The following is a 17,350-nucleotide window of genomic DNA, read 5'->3' on the forward strand; positions in this document are numbered from 1 at the left end:
AGCACCGACCCGTGGCTGCCACTTTCAGGCAGCCAGAAGCCTTATAGAAAGGGACAGTTTCAGCTCCAGAGACTTTTAGGGTCTGCTGATAGTTCCACAGCCATTGTTTTGTTAGTTGTGAATTATTGTACAGTTTTCCTCAGTGGTCTATTTAAAAACAACAACTTGCTCCTTTACCGTAGTTACAAGGCACTTCACAAGGTGACCAAAGAGGATCATCTTAAACATAGAAACATGGAAAATAGGTGCAGGAGTAGGCCATTCGGCCCTTCAAGCCTACACCAACATTCAATATGATCATGGCTGATCATGCACTTTGGTACCCCATTCCTGCTTTCTCTCCTTATCCCTTGATCCCTTTAGCCATAAGGGCCATATCTAACTCCCTTTTGAATATATCTAATGAACTGACCTCACAACTTTCTGTGGTCGAGAATTCCACAGGTTCACCACTCTCTGGGTGAAGAAGTTTCTCCTCATCTCGGTCCTAAATGGCTTACCCCTTATCCTTAGACTGTGACCCCTGGTTCTGGACTTCCCCAATATCGGGAACATTCTTCCTGCATTTAACCTGTCCAATCCCGTCAGAATTTTATATATTTCCGTGAGATCCCCTCTCATTCTTCTAAATTCCATTGAATATAAGCCTAGTCGATCCAGTCTTTCTTCATATGTCAATCCTGTCATCCTGGGAGCAAACAGAGACAGAGAAGCGGAGAGGTTTAGGGAGGGAAATCCAGACCTTAGGCCTTCAGCAGCTGAAGGTACATCCACCAATGAGGGAAGCGATTAAAATCAGGGACGCACAAGAGGCCAGAATTGAAGGAGCATCGAGATCTCGGAGTGTTGTAAGGCTGGATGAGATTACAGAGATAGAGAGATGGTGTACTAATGCTATTTTCAACAGTGTGTTATTTATGTAGGGCACCCTAAAAGCCTCCCTGATAAAGTGCAATATCCCCACTGACACTTGGGAGTCCCTGGCCCAAGACCGCCCGAAGTGGAGGAAGTGCATCTGAGAGGGCGCTGAGCCGAGAGCATGCAGAAATCAAGCGCAGGCAACGGAAAGAGCGTGCGGCAAACCAGTCCCACCCATCCTTTCCCTCAACGACTATCTGTCCCATCTGTGACAGAATCTGTGGCTCTTGTATTGGACTGTTCAGACACCAAAGAACTCACTTCAGGAGCGGAAGCAAATATTCCGAGGGACTGCCTATGATGATTTATGTAGAAGGTTGGGCTGTCTAAACTACACAGTAACGTTGAAAAGGCCATAATTTAGTATAAAGTTGGAATCTTCCATTGCAATTGGTTATGACATAGGATCTACTATTCAGGACAGTAGATCCCTTCAGCTCTGGGGCCTGTTGGTGACCCAGACAAATAGGATGCAAGTTACTTTTCTGTGATGACTGAAGTGACTTGGAAAAATGGGTAACACATGTACTCCACGAATGATGTTGTAACAGCTAAAGACAAAGTTGAAAAAGACCTTGGGGTCTTAGTAGAATCGACATTCAGTAGGTCCAACCAATGCAAAGAAGCTATAAGAACATAAGAAATAGGAGCAGGAGTAGGCCATCTGGCCCCCCCGAGCCTAAGATCATGGCTGATCTGATCTTGGGCTCAGCTCCACTTCCCTGCCCACTTCCCATAACCCTTCACTCCCTTATCATTCAAATTCATCAAAGCCAATCGAATGTTGAACAAAAACAGTAGAATACAAGTCAATGGAAGTCATGCTGAAACAGTATAGAGCTCTGGTGAGGTAATACCTTGAGTGCTTTGTCCAGTTCTGGTCACTGAGACACAAGGGGGATGTTCAAGTGTTAGAGTCAGTCCAGAAAAAAGCCAGAAGGCTAGGCCTTGGCCTTGAGGGTTGAGTTATGAATAAAACCTGTCAAAACCCACTTGGTTTTTCAACCTCGAAAGGAGCCGTCTGAGAGGTAATCCTATTGAGATATACAAGATTATAAATGGTGTGGAAAAGGGAAATGTATCATTAACTAGTTTGAACCCATAACGAAATGGCCTTTCTCATCTGTTGTTGTCTTATGACCTAAGTGCAATAAGCTGGAGTGATTCAATCTAATCCCCATGGTACTTGACAGTTTTGCAACAATAGCTAGTGTGGAAAATGAAAACGGTAGAATAAATCACATTTCTGGGCCATGCAGGGAGTTTTACACTGCCCTTAACCCACATTAGAGCTAACCTTTGAACTGGCACTGATGTTAGGTACCACACGTGGGAAACTAACCCATTTCCCATCACTGATATCCCTCAATTTGATCACAAATATCAGCAACAAGAACAATAAACAAAACATTGACTCTAGTATCACAAGATCGTTGGCTGTTCTGCACATGTTGTTCCTCATTGAAGTTTGGCTCATGGAACACTGAATACCACTTTCAGCACACACACCACACTAATCTATTGTAAGCAAAATAGGTCACTTGTGTAGAATTTAAGGCTTCCATTCGCCAAGTGATCTCCTTGGATCTGTTCTGGATGAGGAAAGCTCATCCATTCAGAAAGAACCAGTTCTTTACATCTCTCTCGATTTTCATTTCTGTCGAAGTCAGTGGGATCGGGAGAGAGATATATACTGGGCAACTGATCAGACATTGCCATTTTATACTATCGCCCCCAAGTAATGTTCCACATCTACCTCTGCAATACTATTTGACGTTTTATGTTTCTCTAACGTAACTACTCAGTCACCCGCTTCTGAGATGAAAATCCCAAGTTTTTTCAGTCTTTGTAACTCGGGGATCAGAGCTTGCGGCTCTTCTCTGTACTGATTCCATGAATTGGATGTCTTTCTGGACATAGTACTCCACGTGTGATCTGACCAGAGCACTGTGCAGTGAAGTATGATTTCCTGTGATTGTACCATGTACCATGTGACCTGAATGTTTAGTCTGGAGTTACAGTAAAGGTATTGTTATTCCTGTGAATTGGTATTGTAACTAGTGGTAAAGGCAGGGTTATTCATTAGGAAATGTTTAATAAGGAGAGCTGCTTGAAACATTGCCATACTGAACGGTTCCGTTTTATCGTAGCCTGACCTGCAACATGATGGGGGATGAGGGCCTGCAGAACCTAGTGAAAGTCGTGGCCAATCTAAAACAATTAAAGGAACTCAAGTGAGTAGAGCACCAATCAAACAGACGCACCACATTTGCAAGGATCCTGAGAACTTAATTCAATCACATCAATGGAATGAGGCATTTTGCAAGTCTGGTGTCTTTATTTTCTTGGCAAGCACCAATACCGTTGATGTATTTGAAGCCGCCACTTAGGAACATCAGAACAGGAGTAGGCCATTCAGCCTCTCGGGCCTGTCCTGACATTCAGTTAGATCATGGCTGATCTGTACCTCAACTCCATTTACCCGCCTTAGCTCCATACCCCCGATACCCTCAGCTCACAAAAATCTAGCGATCTCAGTCTTGAAAGCTCTAATTCTCCCAGCACTTCAGTGTTGGAGCAGAATTTTGCAGACTTTGTGAGGCTGATCTGCTTTCTGCACTGTTGACATTTGGTGGTGGGAGCAGGAAGAACATTGTACTTTAAAAATGAATGTATCTCTGTGCAACATTAAAGGAGTATACTGTACTCGCCTGGTGAAATGTCCAAACAAGGTTCGTTAATGAAGGTGGCCACAGAACAAAATCTTTCCTGCAAATTTATTTTAAACTTTCAGTCAAATGCATAACTCCACCCCATCTGCTCCCCAAAAAAATCATAGTCTAACAGATAAAGCCTGCTGGAGCATAAATTCCATACCCAATATCAACATGGTGAATACTGAGACTTAGACTGCCAACGGCACCTGCAATTTGTCAGCACTGCCTCTTTAAAGATTAATTTAAGTTGTGCAGTACAATAAAAGATTACCCTATAATTCTGCCGGGCGACCACCAATCTCCCACTGTAACTTCAGTGAGAGACCAGCAGAAACCCCAGGGGAACAGCATAGCTGGCCATCTTCTGCTATGTTTTTTTTATTGATGTACTTATTTGTACTGCAAAAATTGCCAACATGCTCCACCCTTTGTTTCTGATTTGTCGCCTTGGAGGATAAGCCACACCCTGAAGTTTCACGGGAATGCGTAACTGGAACCGCCTATCTCAAGGTCTCACTGACTTTGCAAATTGTAACTCGATCCACTTTGACTTCCTGAAGCAGCAGAAGACGGAGCTCCCCAGAAGACAGCAAGGGCCAGCCAAAGTGCCTTACCCCAGTCCAAGCGCATGCCTCCCCCAGCCAAAGTGCCTTACCGCAGCGCAAGTGCATCCTCTTCGCTCCCCCCCCCACCCCACTACCACCATAGATGGGGCATTGTGTACGGATTGTTAACAGGTTTATTCGGTATGAAGTGAATAGTGACAGTGTCGTGACTTCTGGATATCATCCACTCCAACGATGTCCCTTGTAGGGGGTTGAAAGACCATGATCCACCATTCCCCCACCCGTGTTTCTCTACTCCCGCACCCCACCACCCAGCCTCCCTCTTCCCCCGTCCCCACCTCCCCAACCTCTCCCTCTCTCCCCCCTAACCTCACTCACTCTCTCCCCCCTAACCTCACTCACTCTCTCCCCCCAACCTCTCTCCCCCCGCAATCTCTCTCGCCCCCCCCAACCTCTCTCCCCGCTAACGTCTCTCTCTCTCCCCGTTAACTCTCTCTCTCTCTCCGCTAACCTCTCTCTCTCTCCCCGCTAACCCCTCTCTGCTCCCCGCTAACCCCCCTCTCTCTCCCCACTAACCTCTCTCTCTCTCCCCCCCCAACCTCTCTCTGCTCCCTAACCTCTCTCTGCCCCCTAACCTCTCTCTGCCCCCTAACCTCTCTCTCCCCCCTAACCTCTCTCTCCCACCCTAATCTCTCTCTCCCCCCCAACCTCTCTCTCTCCCCCTAACCTCTCTCTCTCCCCCCTAACCTCTCTCTCCCCCCTAACCTCTCTCTCCCCCCAACCTCTCTCTCCCCCCTAACCTCTCTCTCCCCCCTAACCTCTCTCTCCCCCTTAACCTCTCTCCCCCCGCCCCCAGCCTCTCTCTCTCCCCCCGCCCCCAGCCTCTCTCTCTCCCCCCGCCCCCAGCCTCTCTCTCTCCCCCCGCCCCCAGCCTCTCTCTCCCTCTCCCCCCCGCCCCCCAACCTCTCTCTCTACTCTTTCCTCCCCCCCCTCTCACCCCAGCCTCTCTCTCTCTCTCCCCTTGTCATATGTTCGGAGAGCACACAACCTGTAAGATGGCTGCAGGTTCCGGAATCTTGACCTGCTGGTCAGGTGACCTGCTCTTTATTAAACAGCACTAGCTGCAGTAACACAGGCGTCCACAGTGTGGAGCTACAGACATTAGACTTCTCCCTCCTTAATGAAGAATTTTTCTAACAAACGATCATCATACATAACTTGCATGGTTATACATAACAAAGGATATGGACCTATTTTGCCATATTTGCAAATCAAGCTTAACCACTTGTTTTCTGTTTCGAAGAGGATACCTTTGCTCTCGAACTCATTTGAGGCTGATCCTGAGGGAAGTTTTCCTCCAAGGGATGCCCTTGATTTCCATTTGAACCCTCTCTAACTTCAGACTGTTTGTTTTCCTGACTCGGACTCAGACTTAAATTCTGACTTTCTCTTGGATTTGTTTCCAGTACATTGGATGTAGGATATGCTACTGGTGTATCAAAACTATCTGATGAGTCAGAAATAATTGAATCACTCCCACTCTCAACTACTTCCATGTCTGTGGGTAAAATATGATCAATGTGAACAAACCTAGCCTGTCCATTATCAAACATCCCGACCAAATATGTGCAAGGACCACATGTTTTCACCACTCTTCCTGGTAACCACTTTACCCATTTATGGTGATGGTTCTTCACTCTCACCTTCTGATTTAATTTCACATTTCTCTCTTTTACTCTACCCCTATCGTGGTTCTCTTTCTGCCTTAATTGTGTCTCTTCTATGGACTGTGCCAAGTTTGGTTTTAACAACGAGAATCTGGTTCGTGGCTGTCGTTTGAGAAACAACTCTGCTGGTGTTCTACCAGTGGTTGTGTGAGAAGTATTACGATACATTGTTAGAAAATTAGCCAATTTGTGGTCCAATGACAACTGTCGTTTCTTTGGATTTGGATCCAACATTTGTTTGATGAGGGCACGTTTTACAATTTGTACAGTGCGCTCTGCTGCACCATTCGAAGCAGGTATGGTGGAACCTTGATATGTTTCACACCATTTTTGCTCATGAATTGCGCAAATTCTTCTGAACAAAATTATTATCTGAAACAATTTCTTCTGGGAGGCCAAATGAAGAAAATAATATTTGCAAAATATCTAATGTTTTACGTTGTTATTTTCCATATTGGAAATACCTTGACCCACTTCAAATGGCTATCAATCACAATGAACAATTGTTGTCCTTCTAGCTCAGTAAAATCAACATGTACACCCTGCCTGACGTAAAAATAAAACGGGAAGGTGGCTCAACCGTGACTTACAAGAGAAATTAGGGATTGTGTTAAATCCAAGGAAGGGCATATAAATTGGCCAAAAAAAAGCAGCAAACCTGAGGACTGGGAGAAATTTAGAATTCAGCAGAGGAGAACAAAGGGTTTAATTAGGAGGGGGAAAATAGAATATGAGAGTAAGCTTGCAGAGAACATAAAAACTGACTGCAAAAGCTTCTACAGATACGTGAAGAGAAAGAAATTAGTGAAGACAAATGTGGGTCTCTTACAGTCAGAATCAGGTGAATTTATAATGGGGAACAAAGAAATGGCAGACCAATTGAACAAATACTTTGGTTCTGTCTTCACTAAGGAAGACACAAATAACCATCCGGAAATACTAGGGGACCGAGGGTCTAGTGAGAAGGAGGAACTAAAGGAAATCCTTATTGTCAGCAAATTGTCTGAGGAAAATTGATGAGATTGAAGGCCGATAAATCCCCAGGGCCTGATAGTCTGCATCCCAGATTACTTAAGGAAGTTGCCCTAGAAATAGTGGATACATTGGTGGTCATTTTCCAACATTTTATAGACTCTGGATCAGTTCCTATGGACTGAAGTGCAGCTAATGTAACCTCACTTTTTTTAAAAAGAGGGAGAGAGAAAACAGGAAATTATAGACCGGTCAGCCTGACATCGGGGAAAATGTTGGAATCAGTTATTAAAGATGTAATAGTAGCGCATTTGGAAAGCAGTGTCAGCAGTCCAAGTCAGCATGGATTTATGAAAGGGAAATCATGCTTGACAAATCTTCTAGAATTTTTGAGGATGTAACTAATAGAGTGGACAAGGGAGAGCCAGTGGATGTGGTGTATTTAGACTTTCAAAAGGCTTTTGACAAGGTCCCATACAAGAGATTATTGTGCAAAATTAAAGCACATGACATTGGTGGTAATGTACTGCCGTGGATAGAGAGCTGGTTGGCAGACAGGAAGCCGAGAGTAGGAATAAACGGGTCCTTTTCAGAATGGCAGGCAGTGACTATTGGGGTACCGCAAGGTTCAGTGCTGGGACCCAAGCTATTTACAATATATATTAATGATTTGGACAAAGGAATTTGATGTAATATCTCCAAGTTTGCAGATGGCACTAAGCTGGGTGGCAGTGTGAGCTGTGAGGAGGATGCTAAGAGGCTGCAGGGTGACTTGGATAGGTTATGTGAATGGGCAAATACATGGCAGATGCAGTATAATGTGGATAAATGTGAGGTTATCCACTTTGGTGGTAAAAACAGGAAGGCAGATTATTATTTGGATGGTGACAGATTATTAAAAGGTGACGTGCAACGAGACCTGAGTGTCATGGTACATCAGTCATTGAAGGTTGGCATGCAGGTACAGCAGGCAGTGAAGAAGGCAAATGGCATATTGGCCTTCATAGCGAGAGAATTCGAATATAGGAGCAGGGAGGTCTTACTACAGTTGTACAGGGTCTTGGTGAGGCCACATCTTGAATATTGTGTACAGTTTTGGTCCCCTAATCTGAAGAAGGACATTCTTGCTATTGAGGGAGTGCAGCGAAGATTCACCAGACTAATTCCTGGGATGACAGGACTTGCATATGAAGAAAAACTGGATCGACTAGGCTTATATTCAGTGGAATTTAGAAGAATGAGAGGGGATCTCATAGAAACATATAAAATTCTGACAGGATTGGACAGGTTAGATTCAGGAAGAACGTTCCCAATTTTGGGGAAGTCCAGAACCAGGGGTCACAGTGTAAGGATAAGGGGTAAGCCATTTAGGACCGAGATCAAGATAAACTTCTTCAATCAGAGAGTTGTGAGCATGTGGAATTCTGTACCACAGAAAGTTGTTGAGGCCAGTTCATTAGATATATTCAAAAGGGAGTTAAATGTGGCCCTTATGGCTAAAGGGATCAAGGGGTATTCCGAGAAAGCAGGAATGGGGTACTGAAGTGCATGATCAGCCATGATCATATTGAATGGTGGTTCAGGCTCGAAGGGCCAAATGGCCTACTCCTGCACCTATTTTCTAAGTTTCTATGTTTGCCACACTCTGGGAGGTCATTTCCATGGCTGTAATGGTACTGATGGTGGTTGCTTGCTTACCGATTGACATGTAGTACACTGACTTACGATGTATGCTATATCTTTATCAAGACTTGGCCACCTTAAGTAACTGTGTGCAAAACTCTTGGTCAAGCACATTCCCAGGTGCTGGTCATGGAGGTCTCCTAATAATTTGGACCTGGATTTATTTGGTATAACCAATCTTGCACCCCACAGGATGCAATCTTTATCGACTGATAATTCATTCCTACGAATGAAGAATGGATGAATATCTTTGTCTGTTACCTGGTTTGGCCATCCGTTTGCAATATAATCATATACCTTTGACATCACTGGGTCACATTTGGTTGCTCTACCAATCTCTTCAGCTGTGACTGGTAGTTCATCAATGTATGAAAAATAGAACACCTCTATGGGTGTAACTTGTGATGGGGAAGGCAATCTAGACATAGCATCAGCGTTACTGTGATCAGCTGATCGTCTCTTTTCAATATCCTATGTATATGCTGACAAAATCAAAGCCCAGCTCTACATTCGGGCTGCAGCTAATTTTGGAACTGGGAAATTTAGATGGAGGATTGCTGTCAGGGGCTTATGGTCTGTAATGAGAGTAAACTTACAAATACAAGTATTTGTGGAATTTCTTGACCCCAAAAATTAATGCCAAAGCTTCCCTTTTGATTTACGCATAATTACACTCACTGGCACTAAGAATGCGTGAAGCAAAAGCAATTGGTCTCTCCTCCCCACTACATAATACCTGAGAGATTATTGCCCCAACTCCATACAGAGAGGCATCACATGCTAGCTTGATCTCCTGAGATACGTCATAGTGAACTAACATGGTGCTCTCGACCAAGTTGCTTTTACACTCCTTGAATGCTGTATTGCATTCTTTTGACCACTTCCAATTGACCTATTTTTTCAATAGTTCATTCAATGGATGTAATGCTGTAGCCAAATTTGGTTGGAAGTTCCCATAATAGTTCAAAAGACCGAAAAATGTACAAAGTTCAGTGACATTCTTGGGAATGGCTGCATTTCTGATTGCATCCAGTTTTTCCATGGTTGGATGTAAACCATCTTTGTCTACTCTGTACCTTAAGTACTCAACTGAGTTTTGAAATAACTCACACTTGCGAGCAGACACTCATACTCTGTGCTTCTCTAGCCGTTTGAGGACTTCATTCAATATGTTACGAATTTGCCTATTTGGTGCTGAAATTAGTATGTCATCTAAATAACATACTACCCCTTCAATATCTTGCAAAATCTGGTTCATTAGCCCTTGGAATATGGCAAGGGCGGAAGACACTCCAAATGGTAGCCTATTAAATTAATATAGGTCTAGATGGGTATTTATAGTCAAGCATGACTTGGACGCCTCATCTAGTTCAAGCCGTAAGTAGGCATTCGTAAGATCCAACTTTGAGAAAATCTGACCACCTGTCAGTGTTGTGAACAAATCTTCTATATTTGGCAATGTATTGGGGACATTACCCTCTAGAACCTGGTTTACGGTTACTTTATAATTGCCACACAATCTTATCTTACCATCGGACTTAGGTACAACAACAATGGGTGTAGCCCAATTACTTTGATCTATCTCAGAAATAATGTTCTCAGTCTCTAGTCTTTTGAGTTCTTGCTCAAATTTCTCCTTGAATGCATACGGTACGGAACGTGGCTTGCAGTAAACTGATCTAGCCTTGGATCGGACTGCCCGTTTCACAGAACACCTTCGGATAATTCTTGATGACATCATCCTTTGACGCAAATCTCATTTCAACACGAAAAATCTTACTCCAATGCAGCTTCAGTGATCCCAACCAATTTCTTCCGAGTAAGGCAGGCTTGTCTCCTGCCACTACTATTAGAGGCAAGCTCTGAACTTGATCCTTGTATTTCACCGGTACGGTGATACGACCTACCACCGGAATGTTCTCTCCCGAGTAGCCTCGCAGCTCTATCTTGGCTTTCTCCAATGGGAAATCCCGCAATTTGTCGAGGTATAGTGACTCCAGTACTATACTCACTGATGCACCAGTGTCGATTTCCATGGGTAGCTTGAATCCTGCAACATCGATGTGGATTATGATACTTTTCGAATCGCCGTCCGTTAACCTTGTGCTCCTGATGACGTTTAACTCTAACATCTCCTCGTCCTGTTGTTGTTCTTCCATGCTATGTAGTCTCTGGGGATTTCTACTCATAGCTTTGAAAGCTGGTTTACCCTTCAGTCGGCATGCCTCCGCAAGAAGACCAGTTTTCCTGCAGACGAAACACTCTGCCTTCACATATGGACAACTTTCAGCAATGTGTTGTCCCAGGCACCGATAGCAGGACATCAATGCTCTGTTCCCATTTCCAGTTTCTGAGACTTTGGGGCCCCATCGCCTTTTACTTTGAACCTGTTGGCGATTCACCTCGGTTGTCTGATGACTGAAATTAGTATGAAATTCTTGAGAATATTGGTCGGCCATGCTCATCGACCTAGCTGTCTGACAAGCTAAATCAAAAGTCAAGTTAGGCATCGTCAATAACTGTCTTCTGATCGCATCATTTTTCATCCCACAAACAAAGCAGTCTTGCAATGCTCGGTTCTGAAAGTCTCCGAAATTTTTAATGCTACAATGTACTCACTGATATTTTCTTCGGCCTTCTGATTTCGTATTCCGAAACGTTAACTTTCAGCAATTTCTAACAGAACGGGGCTATAATGTTGTTCGAGCTTAGTTAGAATCTGTTTCAGCATTGTATCCTTTGGCTTGTAAGGCACAAGCAAATTTATCAGCATTTCATACAACTCTGGCCTGGCCTCAGCTAAGAATATAACTCTTCTTCGTTCTAACACCGTCCGGTTATTGTCTTCATTACCGGGAATTTCGATGATATTGGCAGTGAAAAACATTTCTAGCCAATCCACATACGCTCTGAAACTTTCATGGTCACATTGAAATGGCCCTAAATGCTCTATAATTCCCATAGGGGCAGCCATTTTGACTCTGGCAGTTTAACCAAGTGTGCTCGTAATTTACCTCGGATTTGTAGCTGTTTCCATAAATACAGAAGCTCTCAAAGTCTCTCTGTCGGCTGGCTGAATCCTTCACCAACAAAAATTTCAGCTTTGTATTATCCGTTTACATCCCATTCTTATTGCCAAATGTCATATCTTCGGAGAGCACACAACATTTGGCTGCAGGTTCTGAAATCTGGACTTGCTGGTCAGATGACCTGCTCTTTATTAAACAGCACTAGCTGCAGTAACACAGGCATCTACAGTGTAGAGCTACAGACATTACATCCGCCCCCAGCCTCTCTCTCTCTCACCCCCAGCCTCTCTCTCTTTCCCCCCTCTCTGCCTCTCTCTTTTCATCCCCCAGCCCCTCTCACTCTCTCTCTCTCTCTCTGCCCCCACCCCCCAGCCTTTCTCTCTCTCTCCCCCCGCCCCCCCCCCCCAGCCTCTCTCTCTCTCTCTCTCTCTCTCTCTCTCTCCCCCTCCAGCCTCTCTCTCTCCTCCCCTCCAGCCTCTCTCTCTCCCCAGCCTCTCTCTCTCTCTATCCCCAGCCTCTCTCTCTCTCCCCCAGCCTCTCTCTCCCACCCCCAGCCTCCCTCTCTCACCTCCCCCCCCCCCCCCAGCCTTTCTCTCTCTCTCCTCCAGCCTCTCTCTCTCCTCCAGCCTTTGTCTCTCTCTCCTCCAGCCTCTCTCTCTCCCCCCCTAGCCTCTCTCTCTCTCCTCCAGTCTCTCCCTCCCCCGCAGCCTCTCTCTCTCTCTCCCTCCCCCGCAGCCTCTCTCTCTCTCTCCCCCGCAGCCTCTCTCTCTCCCCCGCAGTCCCTCTCTCTCTCCCCCCCAGCCTCTTTCTCTCTCTCTCTCCCCGCCCCAGCCTCTCTCTCGGCCCCAGGCCGGCCGGGGGGGGAGCGAGTTGCAAACTCAGGTCCTGCTTCTCGGCATCACGGTCCAGGGTGGGTGGGGGGTGAAGGGGGTGGGGGCAGAGCTTGTTGCATGTCTGTCAAAGTGCAGTACCGGCAGGGGGGGCTTGTCTGTATGTCAAAAAAAGTGCAGTACAAATAGTTACATCATTTTTTTAATTCATTCCAGGATGTGGGTGTCGCTGGCAGGACCAGTATTTATTGCCCAACCCTTATTGCTCTTGAGAAGGTGGTGGTGAACCACCTTCTTGAATCGCTGCAGTTTTCTTGTCATGGTTTGTTACAACTGAGTGGCTTGCTGGCCATATCAGAGGGCAGTTAAGAGTCAACCACATTGCTGTGGGTCTGGAGTCACATGTAGGCCAGACTGGGTAAGGACGACAGATTTCCTTCCCTAAAGGACATTACAACAATCCAGTAGTTTCATGGTCACCTTTACTGATGCTAGCTTTTCATTTCAGATTTGTTTTAATTGAAATTAAACTCCCCAGCTGCCATGGTGAGAATTGAACTTGATGGATCATTAGTCCAGGACTCTGGATTACTAGTCCACTAACATAACCACTATGCTACTGTTCCCATTGGTTAATCCTCCAACTCCTGTGGAATGCGTTATTTGGAATATTATTGTTTTATTTTCCAGTCTGCAGAAGAATGGGATTTCTCTGGTTGCTGTGGAATATCTCTTTGTGGCACTGCAGTCTTGCTCTAAAGCATTAACGGTCAGGTAAGAATATTTGTACCGACAGTAGAAGGAAAGGTGCAGTGTTCTTTATTTTCAAACTGTTACACTTTCCACCCCATTTCCTAACGGAACTGACTCTGCTATATTCAGCTTTGCATACCTGTCAACTGGTCCGTCTTCTGGTCTTTTGACTTCATTCTGACCAGACTTCTCGGGCTCCTGCTTGTGAATTATCCAGGGAATCCTTTTTGTTATTTTTCCTCCTTTTATATACCAGTACGTTGAACATTCCAACAGTCAAGGATTGAAGGAATCTCAGTTCAAGATCCCATTTGCACTTGTACATGTAAGAATCTGTAGTGTTTAAATTGAAATGTAAATGCTGGCCATGTTGATTCTGGTTTTTATTTCAGGTTTGAAGAGTGGTGGATACACGGTGCAGATGCTGCTAATCTTGTAATGAAGTGTGTCTGTACCCACCCAAACATTGCAGACGTTAGGTCAGTATGAACTGGTTGAATGGAATAGATTATTCAATCAGCTGTCTGATTGAAATATTGTGCTGTCATTAATGGGACTATACGTTTAGCTATTCATTTTTTTTATTGAGGTTGAGGTGAGCAATGCTGGAAATTGGACCTCTTTTCACACCTAACCCCCGATTTTAACCTAACCCATCTGGGGTCAGCTTTGCCTTGGAGATGGTGCAACGGAGATTCACCAGATTGATTCCTGGGAAGAGAGGGCTGTCTTCTGATGAGAGATTGTGTAGAATGGACCTATACTCTCTGGAGTTTAGAAGAATGAGAGGTGATCTCATTGAAACATACAAGATTCTGAAGGGGATTGACCAGGTAGATGCTGAGATGGAGTGGGTAGGGTCAGGTGCCCATGTTGCACCTCACCTAATTTTGAATTGGTTCCATTGAAGTCAACAAGTATAAAATCGGGCTGGGTGTAAATGGGAAATCCATATGAACGTATGCAAGTGACAGGCAGGAAAAGACCAACTGGTCTATCAAGCCTGCCTCACCCTCATAATGCCTGGAACATCCTAACTAGACACGTCCTACACACCACAGCCAGCCATGTCATCTCCTGGGAGAGGCAAAAAAACAGAAAAGGAACCAGAGCCAGTAAGGGAAAGAAACTCTGGAAAATGCGACACGTATCCGCCCCATTCTCGTCATGTCAGCGTCAAGCAATCCAAGTTAGATAGAGTTTTGTTCAGACGTGGAGGGAAGCTGCCAGAACTTCAAAAAGTGCCTCTCAGAAAGTGCAGTGTGAACTTTCCATTTTCCACGCCTGCTTCCCTTGTGCTCTCACTGAGTGCCAGTGCCACTGCCAGCTAGTCCTGGGTTAGGACCACATTCCTCCTTTCTGTGGATCTGTACCTACTTAGAACATGGCGTGAGATTATCCAAACTAATTTCACTTAGGAGTCTTGCAACTGAAGACAGAAAGGAGACTTTTATCCTGTCGTTCTGGGCTGGATTTGAATCAAATTCCCAGAGTGGAGAGTACAGGGCACTCATCCAGTACACTGCTTCCCCTCTCCTCGACTGTCTGGCATTTGTTTTAATACACAAGGCTGAATAATTCAGTTAAAAAGCTGTTCTAATAAACTGGTTAAAACAGGAATCGTTGACCATTTCACAAAGTAAAATAAACCTCTAGATTCAGGGACAGCCATAGCATCCAGCTTGTAACAGCTTCGCAAGCCATGCATTTTAGCAACTTCTGGGGGGTTAGGTGTAAAGGTATATTCCCTGATACTTGCTGGGAATGTGGGATCGGGAGTTTGCCATGCAGGAAGAATGCGATGGGGATGATTTTGACTTTGGGTGATGGTGTAAAATGGGCAATATCGAATTAGCTGGCAATTATATATCTCTCCCGAAATTTTTAAAATCGGGAGACATGTATAATTGGCAGCTGATTTGATATCGCCCATTTTACACTATTGCCCAAGGTTAAAATAACCGGCAATATTTCACAAGTTCCCATTGAATGAAAATATGTTTTCTGAATAGGAAAGTAGTAAAAAGCTATACAACTGCCAGAATTTAAAAAACATTGGAGTGAAAAAAGCACCCTGTATCAGTAATACAGAAACACGTTGGAATATTTATTCCCAGAGATTAAACAGTTCAGGTAACAGGAAAAACAAATTTGCAGAACTTGTACTTCCATTAAAAGACAAGTCCCATTTGGTAAATAGCTGAGAGGCTGCTTGTATAATGACATTATCATTGCATTTGGTCTCCCAAATTTATAATCATTTATTTTCAAAAAAAATCTGCATTGAAAACTTTCACACTTCAAATGTGAAAGAGAATGTGAGCTGGTGCTGGGGCAGTCTGGCCTATTCCAGGGACATTCTCCTCAAACTGCAGTTGGATAATAATAATACGTATTTATATATAGATGAATCGCAATATTTAGGAAATAGTTTGGTCTTGTGGTACTTGTGATTCCTGTGGTGATCTCCGGAGGCTTGAGGTGAAACAAAAAGGGAAAGTGAAACCATATCAAACCTCTTTAGACTGATGCCACCTGTACTGTGCGAAACTGTCCCTATTAAAGTGGTTCTGTAACACGCTGGTGCTGCCTTGATGTGGAATCCACCTCATGTACCATGTGTGGCAGATTCACCATAAACAGCCGAGTGTGTGCAACATGTGCATGCACAGTCATTAGAAATTTGTGAATTTTGATTTTTTTTCAATTGTCAGCAGGCCTTTCTCAGTGGCTGGAGAGGTTCTGGATAGCTGACCAATCAGGAAATTGCACTGCGGGTCCATTCGGCCAGGACCATAGGAACAGGAGTCGGCCATTCAGCACCTCGGGCATGCTCTGCCATTCAATTAGATCATGCCTGATCTGCAATTCAAAACCATGTACCTGCCTTAACTCCATATCCCTTGATACCCTTACCTAACAAAATCTGTTGATCCCATCTTGAAAGCTCCAATTGTCCCAACATCCATAGCCTTTTAGAGGAGAGAATTCCAGATTTCTACTATCCTCTGCATGCTTCCTGATTTCCCTCCTAAATGGTTTTGTGCTAATTTTAAGATTACGTTCCACTTGTTCTTGATTCCCTTACCAGAGGAAATAGTTTCTACGTATCTACCCTAACAAATCCTTTTAAATTTTAAACACCTCGATCAGATCATCCCTCAGTCCCCTATACTCAAGGGAGTACAAGACAAGGTTATGTGACCTGTCCTCATAATGTAACCCTCGAACCCCGGTATCGGTGTGGTGACTGGCACTCAGCCTGGCTTCAGCTCGAACGTTGCCAACAGACATCTTGTCACCTCTTTTCCACTTGCCTCCGGTGAGGTCAGCCCCTTGAGATGGTTCACTGGGGATTACGCGGCAGTAAATAATGTGAAGGAGCTGCAAGAGGCTTTCTCTGGAGTTTACTGCTATTTATTTACTGACAAATTATTACCTTAAAAATAAACTCTGCTATGGCTGGCCTCCTGTTGTCACCCTCACTTCAGTCCCAGATTGCTGGATAAGAATTTTTTTTTTAAGAAATCCAAGCTCGCTGTCCTGTTTGAGAATCTGCATTCTGTTCAAGCTGATGAGAATGAAAACTTATTTTTCCAGGATAAAGAACACAAACGTTTTAATAAGGCTGGTGGACAATGATTGCCGATCTCCTCCGGCCCCTCAGTCTGATTATGACAGGTATGGAGATTGGTGATGTTATATCGAGGGTGAGCTGATCCCAACGTGATCAGAAATATTACACAAGGGGGCCAGAATCGGCCCTTTCAGAAAGGCCCATTAGCGTCTCCGGGATGCACTAACAGGGCGCTAAAGGGTTTTCACCCAGACGAGGCTGGCAGAGTGCGCCCCCCCCCCCCCCCCCGAATTTCCCCCGGGGCTTCGCCAGCAAAAAGTGGTTTGCACCATGCCCCACGATTAGCGCATGCACACTGAGGGATGCGAAGTTGGCGTGGGGCGATGCCGTCGAAAGCTTCCTGGTGTGAGACGCTGTGATGGCTGTAGCGCCCCGTCCACCCTTAAAGGGGAGGTGCTAGCCCGGCGGCCACCATTTTTCTCCTGTTGGCCGACATTAGCGGCCGCTGGTGTGGCCGGGCCGCCAACATGCAGAACAGTTTCCTCATTCAGACCATTGGCCTGACCGACACTTTCCCT

At 44.9% G+C, this 17,350-nt stretch overlaps 1 protein-coding gene across 6 annotated transcripts in view; it reads left to right on the plus strand.

The window, feature by feature from the left end:
* The window catches only part of nlrc5 (NLR family, CARD domain containing 5), a 198,200-nt gene that overhangs the window by 116,029 nt on the left and 64,821 nt on the right, over positions 1-17,350 (plus strand). For all 6 annotated transcript variants that reach the window (XM_070896896.1, XM_070896890.1, XM_070896892.1 and 3 more), the window contains 4 exons: positions 3,069-3,152; positions 13,133-13,216; positions 13,588-13,674; positions 16,796-16,876. In XM_070896896.1, coding sequence (XP_070752997.1) covers positions 3,069-3,152; positions 13,133-13,216; positions 13,588-13,674; positions 16,796-16,876 — 336 coding nt within the window. The remainder of the gene's footprint in view (positions 1-3,068; positions 3,153-13,132; positions 13,217-13,587; positions 13,675-16,795; positions 16,877-17,350) is intronic.

This window comes from Pristiophorus japonicus, chromosome 13 (assembly GCF_044704955.1).
Source record: "Pristiophorus japonicus isolate sPriJap1 chromosome 13, sPriJap1.hap1, whole genome shotgun sequence".
Taxonomy (NCBI): Eukaryota; Metazoa; Chordata; class Chondrichthyes; family Pristiophoridae; genus Pristiophorus; species Pristiophorus japonicus.